The sequence below is a fragment of the Austrofundulus limnaeus genome, unplaced genomic scaffold (genome assembly GCF_001266775.1).
Source record: "Austrofundulus limnaeus strain Quisiro unplaced genomic scaffold, Austrofundulus_limnaeus-1.0 Scaffold203, whole genome shotgun sequence".
Classification (NCBI taxonomy): Eukaryota; Metazoa; Chordata; class Actinopteri; order Cyprinodontiformes; family Rivulidae; genus Austrofundulus; species Austrofundulus limnaeus.
Window position 1 is genome coordinate 85831 of NW_013952605.1, and position 13802 is coordinate 99632.

General features: G+C 42.7%; 1 protein-coding gene across 1 annotated transcript in view; it reads right to left on the bottom strand.

Annotated features, from left to right (window-relative positions):
* Positions 1 to 1031: 1031 nt before the first annotated feature.
* zeb1b (zinc finger E-box binding homeobox 1b) overlaps positions 1032 to 13802 on the bottom strand; it is an 88880-nt gene continuing 76109 nt past the window's right edge. Inside the window, exons 3-9 of the mRNA XM_014018831.1 lie at positions 11872 to 12033; positions 9885 to 10087; positions 9247 to 9352; positions 6510 to 8197; positions 4243 to 4408; positions 3110 to 3588; positions 1032 to 1040 (exon numbers count right to left, since the gene is read on the bottom strand). Coding sequence (XP_013874285.1) covers positions 1032 to 1040; positions 3110 to 3588; positions 4243 to 4408; positions 6510 to 8197; positions 9247 to 9352; positions 9885 to 10087; positions 11872 to 12033 — 2813 coding nt within the window. The remainder of the gene's footprint in view (positions 1041 to 3109; positions 3589 to 4242; positions 4409 to 6509; positions 8198 to 9246; positions 9353 to 9884; positions 10088 to 11871; positions 12034 to 13802) is intronic.

Here is a 13802-nt window from a genome sequence, read left to right on the forward strand (position 1 = left end):
TCTACTTTTCTACAGGCCAGGACTCTGCAGTTTACACTCATCTACAGGCCAGGACTCTGAAGTTTACACTCATCTACAGGACATGACTCTACAGTTTACACTCATCTAATGACCAGGACTCTGAAGTTTACACTCATCTACAGGCCAGGACTCTGAAGTTTACACTCATCTACAGGACATGACTCTACAGTTTACACTCATCTAATGACCAGGACTCTGAAGTTTACACTCATCTACAGGCCAGGACTCTGAAGTTTACACTCATCTACAGGACATGACTCTACAGTTTACACTCATCTAATGACCAGGACTCTGAAGTTTACAATCTACAGGCCAGGACTCTGAAGTTTACACTCATCTACAGGACATGACTCTACAGTTTACACTCATCTAATGACCAGGACTCTGAAGTTTACACTCATCTACAGGCCAGGACTCTGAAGTTTACACTCATCTACAGGCCAGCGGTCACTCTTTCAGGGATGAAGATGTTCTCATCCTTGATAGAGAGGAACAGTGGTTTGAGAGAGGAGTAAAGGAAGCCATTTTTGTGAAGAAAAAACGTCCACCATTAAACAGAGGTGGAGGCCTTCGTGTCCAGTTGTCCTCCTCCTACAACGCTGTTATTGCAAGTATGACTCAGCCCCCTGTGAGCAAAAGGTGTGAATCAGTGCCCCAATGATACCAACATAAAGAGGGAAAGAGAAAGAAAAACACGGGGACGTCGAGCCCCGCCTGCATTCACTACATGCACATAGCACGACACGGATCAGGTGATGGGGCACATGATCCTCTATGAACAATAGAGCTAATCAAGCCTATTGTTAGGCGATGGSCCTCTTTTGCATGTGACTAACCTGTTTGTCCACCATGTGGAGGCAGTGCTTATAAGGCTGAGTTCACCTGAAACTCCTCAGACTGAAGAAGTCTCTTGGAGGAGAGAAGAAACGTTTCACTAAAGAAGAACCCATCCAGAGGACCTACTTGTTTTTTTCATTTTGATTTTTTTCTATCTGGATTACTGAGATGCATCAGAACACCTTAAATTACACATTTGTAGAGACGTTAAGCTGAAATTTAGTGGTGGTGGCTGAGAGTGATTATTATTTTTTTAACACCCTTATTGGTTCCCTCTACACTAGATAATACAACACACTGACAGATATTTACTTTGTTTTTGCTCAAACTGACCATTTTTTATTGCCACACGCAATTTCCCACCTCATTTGTGGGTGGCCAATCAGGGGTAGCACTTGCCACCTGGGCCATGCCCCTGGCTCTGCCCCTGCTTTGAAGTGGAAGGAAATATATATATTTTTTCTCCTAGTACAAACAAAAAGCATTTGTCTTCCCCCTCCTGACTCTTTTCTTTGTAGAACCTCAATTCCAGCTGCAGACGTTTTGCTGCTTGACTCAACTATCTGTCTTTACACATTTAGATAAAAAAAAAAACTGCCTATACTTTTTAACAAATTAGCCCAATTTCAGTCAGACTGGGTAAAGCTGATCTGTGAAGAACAATTTTGTAAARTCTTGCCACAGATTCTCAAGTTAGATTTGGGTTCTAGGTGAACTTCCCTCAACTCTGATCATATTCCTAGTTCCTGCTGAAGAAAAGCATCTTCACAGCATGATTCTGCCACCACCACGCTTTRTAGTGGGGATTGTGTGTTCAGGGGGTGTGCGGAGTGTTTGAGATTTTGGGTTTAGTCCAAAATGTTCAGTTTTGGTCTGATCTGAGCAGAGCACCTTCTTTCACATGTTTACTGTGTCTACATGACTTGTGTCAAACTGCAAACAGGGTTATTCTGGTTTTCCTTCAACTGTCTCAAGACCAGTTTTATGAAGTCTACAACCACTATGGACACATTGTCCCATGAGATGTAGATCTCTGCAGCTCYTCCAGAGTTACCAGGGACTTCCTGGTTGCTTCTCAGAATATGCTCAGCCTGTCCCGTCATGGGTAAGTTTACATGTTCCATTTTCAAATGACTGAACAGAGCTCTGTGGTTTGTTCAAGGTTGGGGAAATATTTATTTATTTATTTTTTAACCTAACTCTGCTTTACACTTCAGACCTTTGTCTCGTCTTTGTGTTGGACGATCCCATGAAATCTCATTTGTAATGAAACAAAATGTGGAAACGTTCCAGGAGTACGAATGTGTTCTCAAGCTAACAGTTATCAGACAAACATAAAAACTGATTTTGATCTTTTTTTGTCAAGTCTCTCAATAAGAAAGCTCATTTCTTCACAATGTGGAATAATTCCTATTTAACACTGACTGGTTCAAAAAAATAAAAATAAAAAGAATGTTTTTCAACATTTTTCTTCATACGGCTCACAGTCCAATCGAAACRACAAAAACAATAAGTGTAATGCTAACACGTGCGAGTGTGATGGCATGGTACATCTAATAATACTGAAGGGTAAATCAGAACTCACCTGTTGGACCTGTAGGTAAACCAAGCCTCTTGTAGTGCACACATTTTTATCTTAATTTATTTCCAACTTAACAAAATACTGACTTTTTTGTTCATTGGCAATAAAAAGATATAGAAATATCTCCCAACTGTACAGTTTTTAAAGGTTAAAATATGAGTGAGAAAATTAGTAACACTGATAAAAAGAAAGGACCCAAGGTGTTTTAGTAATAAAACATTATCTAAAACGTGTCGGCTCTAGCTTCCAATGTCTGTATAATGCACGTCCTTCATTTCTTAAAATTTGYTGTCGTCTTCATCTTTTGCTTTACAAACGGACTTTTTTAGCAGTAAGAATCATTCTCCTGTAGAAAAGTCACAAGTAAATTTTTTTTCAGGCACACCTGGATTTCTACACAGTAGTGAACTGTCAGAGCGAGCAGACGTCATCTCCTGCGTTCCTTCTCCACGCAGGAGGAACAGGAGGCTGATTGTGTCTCGTGTGGGGTGTCTGGGCCCTCCTTTAGTCGTCTCCTTCCTCCTCCGGTGTCTTCATTTCGTCTTCAGAAGCAGCGCTCCTGTTTTTTGTTTCATCTGGGACTTCTCCTGCTTCCTCAGCTGCCTCTCCTTCCACATTCATCGCCTCCTCTTCCTCCTCCTCCTTCATGTTGGCTTCCTCCTCCTCCACCTGTCTCGTGTTCGCCTCTTCCTGTCCTCCTCTGTCCTCCAAAACTCTCTCCGCCTCCTCCTGCTCCTCCGTCTCCTCGTCTCCCCCCTCATCTCCTATCTGCACCACTTGGATGTCATTCATGTCCACCACGCCCTCCTCCTCTTCCTCTTCTTCGCTCTCCTCGTCCTCTCTGGTGCTGCTCCCTCGCTCGTCTGAGTCCAGCAAGGGGGGCGTTGCAAGCGGCCTCTGATACTCAGCCGGGGCCTCGCCGTCCTCCTCGGGGCTCTCCCCGCCTCCCGCCTGGCTCTGCGTCTCCTTTTTGCAGTAGGAGTAGCGATGGTTCATGTGCTGGGAGTAGGAGCCGGAGTGGGAGAAGCGTTTGCCGCACTTGTCGCACTGGTACGGTTTCTCCCCCGAGTGGAGCCGCATGTGTTCGATCAGGTGGTGTTTGTGTTTGAAAGCTTTACTGCAGATGCCGCATTCATGAGGTCGCTTCCCTGGAAAGACAGAGGAAAAACGTGCATCTTTTATTTATTGAAGTTTCGTTAACATGTGGAAAACAATTGTTTGCAGTTACAGCCAATCCCCCACATTGTTGCCTAAAAATGTTTCCAAACCCTGAAAGCGAGAAGCACTATCTATCATCTGTGTAACCAGGGAGAACATTTCAACACAAGCAGCTAGTTTCACCTAAGATGAGGTCATTTGGAGCTGAAAGCTGTGCTTCCAAGCCAGGTATCGGAGTAATAAAGAAAAAGAAAACGCCTCTGAAGASTGTTGACCTGCGCTTGGCCGCAGAATCAGAATCTCAGAAGCGGTCCAACAAACAAGCAGAGATGGCCTGTTGCAACATTCTGTGCTCTACATGAGAAGCTGGCAGTGCAGAGGTGGGGAGTCGGTGGAAATAAATTCTCAGACCTCTTCTGCGTGTGTTGAGTAATACCTGCTGGAATGGAAGTGTCCGCCCTTCTTCTCGCTGGAGCTCAAAATCCCCCTTCGCCTGCACTCTGACTCATCTTTCCAAGTACAACACTCAGCGACGGTGAGACAAGTTCCTGTTCTGAGGTGTTTCTTTCTTTTTTAATAATCYGCATGTGATTTTCTGTGCGTTCCAGTGCGCTGCCGTGACTAAAAATGGAACGGTTCTTTACCTGTGTGTTCGTATTTGTGTCTCAGCAGAGAGCTGCTCTTCTGGAAGATCTTGTCACACAAGTCGCAGGCGTACATGCCGCTGTCGGTCTTCTTCATTTTCTTCCTCGCCTGGCCGGAGTCGGAGTCGTTCTGCTCATCCATGGAGCCCATGTCTTGCCTCTCCTCCTGGGGAAAATAATCAAAGGCACAATGAATATTTTCTTAAAACTTTCTTTTTCCTCTCCCAAATACAAGACTTTCTGATTCTGAATAGCTGTGATCAATTTGTCGGGGCTTTACAGGAAATGATGCTGAATCATCCCTCGCTCATATCTCTCTGACAAACTCTTCCCCTGCAGGAGATTCAGCCACATTTTGTGCATCAACAGTTGTCCTGCTAAACATCATCCTCTGCCTCAGTCAAACGGTTGGCATCGTTAATGTTCAGATACACTGTACACTAAAGGCTCTTTTTTCTTTTTTTTTTTTTTTCAAGGCAGATCCATGCCAATCCACTTAACACAAAGTATAATGCAACAACAGTAAATCAATGCGGCAGGCAGAGGTGCTGCGTTTAAACAGATTCCAACAGATCAATAAGGTTGTGAGCAACAAAGTGCAGCCTCGTGTCTTCTGGGTGATAGCTCAGGTAGATCACACACACAAACACACACACACACAGTGATCCATACCCATCATTACGAGCTTCATTAGATGTCTGCGCAAGAAAGAGCTATTAAGAACCATCATTTTTAAAAGCAGCTGACTTTAGACAGTTCATATATAACTTACTGATTAGATTTTTGATGGTTTCCGTGTGTCACTCAGCTTGTGCTGGTTCTTGGCTGAAGTAATGATCTGAGCCTTACCTAGATGGACTGGTTTGATTGATTGTTTTAAATGTATATAAATAAATAATTTCCTTCCATTTTTGTTTCAGTGTTGCTAAATGAGACATGGAATCGTTCTTTAAATGAAAGGATTCATAGAAAAGGTGCAGCATCAACCCTGTTCGCTGTGGCTGACTTAAAAAAAAGCACAAGAACAGAATTTATCTGATAAATTAACATTTTTTTATGGTAATGATTACCGATAAATCTTTCTCATGCAACAGAGTTAAGTATGGAGTTTCTCAGAATTCAGAGCTGAAACGAAACTCTTCATATTTGCTTCCATTAACCAACATTATTAGTCAGCATGGAATAAAATGTTCCTTGTTATGCTGACGATACTCCGTTATATTTATCCATGAACCCTGATTAAATCAATCAGTTGATTAGACTGCATGTATGTTGCTCGTTTTGCAAATTACTTATTAATAAAGTGACTTTAAATAAATTGAACAAAAACTAACGTTTACTGAGAGCTCTAATAAAACATCGAATGTGGGAGTTTTACATCCTCTTTAAACCACAAAGTAACAGCAAAATACAGCAGGTCTGAATCACAGTCTGGCATGTTCAGAAACAGATTGTCTTTCTTTTTGTTTTGTTCTATAAAACCAAGTTTTAAACTGACCATCAAATTGTATTATTCTTTCTAAACCAAAAGTTAAACATTACTTTTATTTAAAAATTACCTCTGAAGCCAGAGTATCATTGGGCTGCAACTGCTGGCAACTAGGCGGTACACAGCATTCACATGGGAGTCTCCAAACTTCTAATCATTTACAGGGGATTTTAATTTTCCTACCGCAAAGTCGTCAGAGTTGTTGTGGTCATTTTGAACCCATCTCAATTCAGTTTCTTTGTTTTCTAGAGCTCTAGAGCTTTGACTCGATGACAGAAAACAACGAAGGCTACAACCCAGAAAGTCCAAGACTAAAAACTGTTGATGATAAAAAATAATTCATAAAAAACTGGTCAAATTCTTCATTTATAAACTGCAGTAATTGAAAGACAAACATGTGGGTTTCTGCCAAAGTAGGTACAAAATGAATCGAGGTGGGTACAACGTGGGTGAAAATAGGCAACAAAATAATCTATGACCTAGAAATATTTTGCAAGTGAGCTTAAAAATAGGTCATAATTTAAAAAAATGGACACACAAAACTGGGCAATTCAATGATTACATAGTTGCAAACTCTCAAAATTTAAACAGAAAATTTGCCCATTTTCTTGCAACTTTGAGTCACCAACTAGTCTGCAGTCACAGCTCAGTCAGATATTACTTTAAATACATGCTAGTATTGGAACATTCCCAAACTAGGTGACTATTTTTGTGAGTTGATATAGTGAAACAATGAACAAACAGAGGAAGCCTATGGGGGACATAATCGGCAGCTCACCTTGATTCCATTGAGGTGGAGGGTCTCGTCCATCTCAGTCCCTGCAGGGCTGTTAGCTGTAGTGGTATAAGTGTAAGCCAGCTGAGGGATCAGGATAGTCTGTTTATTGTTGGTGGACAGTGCTCTTAGACATTGCATTGTGGTAACAATGTCGAGGGGTTTGGCACATGACTGGCTGGCGTACAGTGCGACGGGGCTGCCCCCTATGGCCGACAGTGGTGATGTGTCTTTCTTTGTGCAAGTTAAGTTCAGGGGTTCTTCCACTTTGTTAGAGCTAGAGGAAGCTGGGGGGTAAATGTGGGCTGTAGGCACCCCTTTTTCCACTTCCTCTCTAGCTTGCTTTGGCAGCGACAAGTCCAGGGGTCCCTCAGTGCTCTGGGGGGTATCAGCTTGGATGGGACCACCATCTTTAAGGTTTAGTGGCGTAGGGGAGGCTGGAGAGATGTGGGTGCCATTGACCTCCGCTGGTGTGGCCTCTGTCGGGCTGTCCTGGCTCAAAGAGGGGTTTATAGTGGCTGTGTCTTTTCCTGGGACAAGAGACACAACGGTGTGAGCTTCACAGGAGTCCTCCTCTTCTGAGGGAGGTGTTGGCGCACCCAGGGATATCTGACCTTCTTGCATTTTGTCAAACCACTTCTTAACCACGTGAATTGGCAGACTCACCGAGTCAGAGATTTTGGCCAGTTCATCCTTGGTTGGTTCTGCATTTAAGGCAAAGTAGGCCTTGAGTAGGGACAAGACGTTCTTAGGCTGGTTGCAGAGTCCTCCATCTGACAGCAGGGCAGCAACGGCAGACTCAGATTTATCCAAGCCTGCTCCGTTTAGCCTGACACCATCTGTCTTGCAGTGCTTGAGGGCATGGAATGCTTCCAACCCTCTAGGACAGTTGTCACACAGGAGACACGTTTTAGTGGTCTTTTCCTCTTTTTCTTTTGTCTCGTGAGCCCTGCTGCCTCTGACAGTTAGATCCTCGGGGAGTTTTTGGAACTTGAACATGTCAGCAGCAGTCTGAGTTGGTGACATTTGCTCTTTCTTCAGATTGTGGGCTGTAAATTGGCCCCGGTTAGGATCCAGACTGTAGTTTATAATGATTTTTGCGTTTCCGTCCTGACCCACGATTGGCAGACTGATGGCTGAGATGAGCTGTTGCTGTGTTTGGTGGAGATTTCCAGTGGTTAACCCAGAGTTCACCTGGCCTTTGTTTTCCAGCACCTGGCGGATGACATTACCGTCCACCGCAACCTTGAGAGCATTCTGCAGGTCGGCCAGGTTGATGCTGATGGGTGAGACCAGCCCCACTGTGGGCAGGACCACCGCCTGCACTGTACCCTGCAGAGGAGCTGCAGCACCCCCACTGAACACCCCACCACCCACTGCAGTGACGGCGGGTGCCATCACTGCTGGCTTGTACTCATAGTCCACAGGTTCGGTCTTGATCTGGTTGAGGGGCAGCTGTTCCTGCAGGGGTTTGCTCTGCTCCAGTTTCTCCCGGATCGGACTGCAGTGGACTGAAGGTAACGAGGGCAGATTCAGCGATGGACCCTGGGACTGGTTTCTGGAGCTCCCTAAGCGTTGTCTGCCGTTAACGGAGATTAGACTGATGCACTTCTTACTGCTGATGTGGGAGCTGTACGAGCCTGAGTGGGAGAAGCGCTTCTTGCAGTTGGAGCACTCGTATGGTTTCTCTCCTGAATAAAACCACAACACATGTAACAAAGAGAAAGGAAGGGGTGGGAAAGAAACCGATTTCCATTAGTGAATAAAGCTAAATGGGCAAGCTAGGTTATAATGATAGGAAAAAGCTCTAATGCATTTCAATGAAGCTTAAATGTTGATGTAATGGCACCACAGGGAAAGGCCCTTCTCTAATTGCTAAATGCCCAAAGAAACACAATTATGGCACATTAGGAAGGGTCACACAATGAACTGAAATATACATCTAAGTAGAAGAAAATATAAATATTGTTAAGTGATTACAAAAATATCTATGTCTAACTGAGGAGCTTGTCATTAAAGAAGACAATTCACTTATTAACATATTTAAATTCTTCTTTTTTGTATCTAAATCATTCATATGGGGTCTATTTAAAGTGGAACTGCAATGATTTGGTCTGAATTCCTCCTTCTTGTAACTCCACAAGCCCCTCTTTCACCTCTTTTCTGAGGTGTGTCTCAGATCAACTCGTTTTGTGGCTGTCTCTTTCAAACCAAATAAGGGGCTTCACAACCCGCCCCMCTCCAGCTCTCAAACYGGTTCATTCCAGTTTGATAGAGGGGTTTACAACTATATAGCGGCRTAGAAACATTTTATTTACAATTTAATTAAAAGATGTAAACAAGGGGAGACTTGTCCATCCATCCCTAAGTGTTGGAGCCAGAGTCTGACCCAGAGCCAGAGAATGAAGACCACCAAATTATAATTTTACGTCCAGACCTTATTTAGCAATTTTGTTGCAAATACTGTGACATAATTGTTCAGAAAACATCGTAGAAAAAAAAACTGAACTGGTTGAAATGTATGACCCAAATAGATTATAAAGATATCTTTGCAGCACCGGGAGAGACTGAATTAAACTTTTCTGCACTCCTAAAAACTCCAAGTACACAACAAAATGTATTTAACATGTAAAAAACTGGATTTTGCATATGTCCCCTTTAAGACACTGATCCTGACCTGCTGGGTGCAAACACACACGATCCTCTTCTACGACAACCGGGACAAAGGTTGTTCACTCACCACTGTGAATACGCAGGTGCTCCTTCAGGTGGTGCTTGTATTTAAATGCTTTGCCACATTCAGTACACTTGAACTTCCGGTTGCCTGCAGACTGTGTGATGTGCCTCTGTCAGACGAGAGGTCAGAGGGTCGATCAGTCAGACACACAATGAAATAAATACAACCTTTGAACTTTAGCGGTTTCATGTCACAGTGGCACAAATCAATCAAGGCCAAAAGTTCATGTTTATTTCTCATGTTTTGGAACTAAGAGACAGTTATAAGATTGTGGAGTTGCATTTTGTTTAAAGGTTTTGAGCCAGTTCTCGGTTTTTATTGCCTAAGTGCCAATGGGTGAAAAGTGAGTGGTGATGTTTTTGCCTCTCTGTGTGAGTTTATGTGTCAAAGTATCTCAAAAACCACTGGACAGATTTTAAAGAAACTTTCAGAAAGTAATTATTGGATGTTGCTCCACTGATTAGCCTTCACAGTCAATCCTATTCAGGGTGGCAGGATCTCAAGCCTGGCTCACTCAACCAAAATATAAAGAAATTGGGATTAGCAATAAACTGTTGAACTGTACTTTACACAAAAAACTTAAATTAAGTCAGTAAAAGCTGCAGTGTCCTGCTGTGACGGGCAGGTCAGCTGGTTTTTACCTGATCTCGCCCACTCTTGTGAACGGCCAAATGTCGCTCCAGTTGCGCGCGGTATGCAAAGCTGTAGCTGCACTCCGGACAGCTGAAGCTCTCTTCTGTCTTCTCGTGTCGGTACTTGATGTGCTCCTTCAGGGAGCTGTAGCGCTTGTAGCCTCGTGAACAGTAYGGGCATGTGAGCAGCTGGGAGAACGAATCAGGAGTTCCTGAGCCGGGGAAGAGAAAGAAAGGCTGGTTAAAGACAGGAGTTGAGACGGTTATCTGTTGTTGTGCAACAACAACGACAGAGATCCTCCCCCACAGGTAACCAACACTCAGGTAACTTTCAGAATGGAAGCTTTGGATGCAGATCTCACTGGTTAAAAAAAATAAATAAAAAACAAACAAACAGAAAAAAAATACGCAAAATGGTTATAACTCAGTTCAACACATKTTGTCCTACATGTTGATGTGGTAGTAGCTGAAAATAACCCCCAAAACACAATCTGTGTTTAACAGTTTGCTCAAGATCTTTAAAAAAATTTCCATTAACTGTTTGTCTGTTAGCAAAATATCTAATGAACCACTGGGTGTCTTCATATGCATTCCTGCAACTGATTATCATTGGAAGCCAACACAATCCACAGAAAACACAAAAAAAGGCTGTTCTTCAGTCAGTTTTATAAATACTGTGCCAAAGAATTGGAAGTGGTCGTGATTAACAGTCATTCACAACACACACGTCAAAATTTGTTGTGTATTTTTGCTGGCTAATTTTGCTGCGGCCCAGTTGCACTAAGTGGGAATTTCCCACGTACAAGTCGTAAACTTAAACTGGAAACGCCCTGTTAGTGGGAATTCCCTGTCAGAAAGTTGGAGAGTTCAGAATTCAAGACAGTAGCTACTCACCACAACTCTACAGTGAGTAAAACTCTTTTAATATTATTTCTGTATTATTTATTTCACATTTAGTCAGTCATAGACATAGAACTTTTTAGTGTTTATGAGAGGACGTGTTAAAATACTTTCTATACAGAGAATGCCAGGTAGAGCTCAGCTAGTTTTGTTTAGTGGTGCTCATTTGTAGCAATGAGACAAGGAATGTGATGTTTCAAGTTTCGTAACAAACACAAAACGTCAAAATTAATTACAACCGGCCCTTTGAAGACTACCAGCCAGTTTTACATATATTGAGCTAAATATTGTTGTGGTATTAGCTGATAATCTGAGCATGACATCTTGAATTATCACAAAAATTTGTACGTAATACTGTATAATTTTCATGGTTCAACCTCTTCATTTCACGACATAAGACGACGTTATGATGCTAGCACAAAAAATGACAGAACTAATGTTTTGTTTTGTTTTGTTTTAGCACTTCTTTGTGACACAAAACCAACTACAGTTTCATAGTCCTAAAATTTGTGGTTCTGTTTTGTTTAAGGAGTGAAGCAAAAACACCCACCTGTATGAGGAAAAGGGAGTTTGGCAAACACAAACCGCCCACCTGGACCTGAGCAGGTTAACTGAGAGTCACAGTTGTCTGGATCCCACACAGGTAAAGCATTACCTTGTTAACAGGTGATGTATTAAGTTCCCTAGGGGCCAGGTGAGGGCCTTGGATGGGAAATGTATACACATTACCATTCAGGTAGCTGTGACTTGGAGCTCACGTAGATGTGACAAATTTATTCAGGTGTTGCTGTTTCTTTTTATGTTCCGACACCCCTCCTCTGCTCCCCCCTCAGTGGAAGCAGGTAAAAGCTCAGGAGCTGTAAAGGCCCCAGTGTGCTGCACTTAACAAATAATGGCAAGCGTAATAATCTCAGAGAGCGGCGCTAATGGGGGAGAGTTAACACCTAAGGTGAAACGGGGAGCAGGTAGAGCCCTCCCTCTGGGGGTGAGTAATTACCAGGTAGATGTTGTAATAGTGTGAGAGCTCAGTGACTGTGAGACCTGAAAACAGTTAAGTGTGATCTGGGAACACTGCCTGCGGTGTGGTGTCCTGTACCGTTCTCATCGTGGACGCTGGCGTCGGGGGTGCCTTGACGCTGGAGATCGTCATCTGGAGCCTCGGGATAGATGACGGCCGTGTCTCCCTGTTGGAGCATCTCCTCCACCAGGGCGTCCGCACTCAAGTCGTCTTCTCCATCTGACGCACAATCCCCCTTCACTGCACAAAGGACAAGCGCACACATTACACAACAAGCCTGCTAAAAGCTGTATTGATTACCCTTTTGTTTTAGCACGTTTCTGCTACTGATACGAGCTGCAGCCATAGACTCACAGCTTTTGTGTTAACCTGGTGAAATACATGGTTCAAATGGCTCAGTCCAAGCTCTTGATCATTACATGTTCAGCAGCCTGGAAAGAGACGTGCAGTGTCGAGGGAAAAAAAAAACCACACAACCTGATGTTCACAAAAGGATGTGAAAACTCATTAGCATCAAAGACCAGAGGCAACTGTCTGAGCACTGCTCTCTTTGTAAGAAGTGAACGACAAGCCTTTAATAATGTTAGGTAAGGTACTTGTTGTGACTGGGGTTGATAATTAGGTGATGAAGCTTGTCCCCTTGTGTTGCAGCAGATAGAAATCAAACAGAAACTGATGCATGCATGCACACTCAAAATGTTCTCTGGAGAGGCATGGCCTTCAGATTGGGTTAGCAGTGAGAGGCTGCATGTGAGAGCCGAGCGGCTTCTACCTTCGTACCTCGTAAGCTCGACTTGTTGAAGGAGTGTAATTGACAAACTGAGGTTTCTAGCGCTCGTGCCGTGATGCCGTCGAGAATGTTTTTCTATCTGCCATGATGGACATTAAAAGAATGTTGTGCAATCAGCAAAGCTACATGGTAGTACAGGTACTATCTCAATAGGCTGTGAGTGTTAGGGACTATTTGGCAAACAGTATTAGCATAGAAATCAAAAATGTCTTAAAACATTCTCAACTTTTTCACTTGAGTCGCAGAGGCTCACAATCTTGTTGCTGAAATTTTTACCACATTCAAAACATTTTGTGACAAGTTTTCCTTCTATTTAGGTAAAGTTTTTACAAACATCGAACCTATATCAATTTAGGGTACCATACAAAACAGCTCTGCAAAATGGACACAAAAAACTGTCTGAAATGAAGCTACTGTTCACAAATCACAGACCAAGCCGGCCACTAGGGTTGCCAACTGTTCCATATTTTCAGTCAAATTGAAGTGACCCATTTGAGACGCTTTCGCCCATATTCTTAGAGAGACGTCACGAGGCAGGCACTGCCCTGAGCTGAAGGGAGTCCCAGAGGGATGATACTGTAGTGGCCAAATGCTACGACCATATGAAACACAGTGCATTGAAACGACGGGTGTACTCACACTCCCCCTTTACACAGATTGTAGCAGCTTCATTTCATACGGTTACTCAACTTTATCACAAAATAAGCTGTTGTTAGTGTGGTGGGTGACCATATTTTTATAATAAATTTATATTATAAACCTAAAAGCTTTTTTAAGGCACATTTGGCCTAACCATTGAGAACATGGATGAAATAAGAAATGTGTAACATAAAATACGTAAAAAAACGTAGTGTTTATGTAGATGTAATATAATTCTAAAGTAAATTTTTCAGTATATTTGTTGTTACTAGGGCTGCCACAAACGATTATTTTAATAATCGATTAATCACCGATTATTTATTCGATTAGTCAACTAATCCAGCGTTTCCCAAAGCTGGGGTCGGGACCCAAAGTGGGGTCCCGAAACATCAAAGTGGGGTCCTGAAAAGATTTTCTGGATTAATTACGTTTTTGCCTTAGTTGTTACAAAGGAGTGAGGTTAGTGTATTTACAGTGGTTGGCAAAAGTATTCATACCCCTTGAACTTTTCCATATTTTGTCACATTACAACCACAAACATAAATATATTTCACTGGAATTTAATGTGAAAGACCAACAC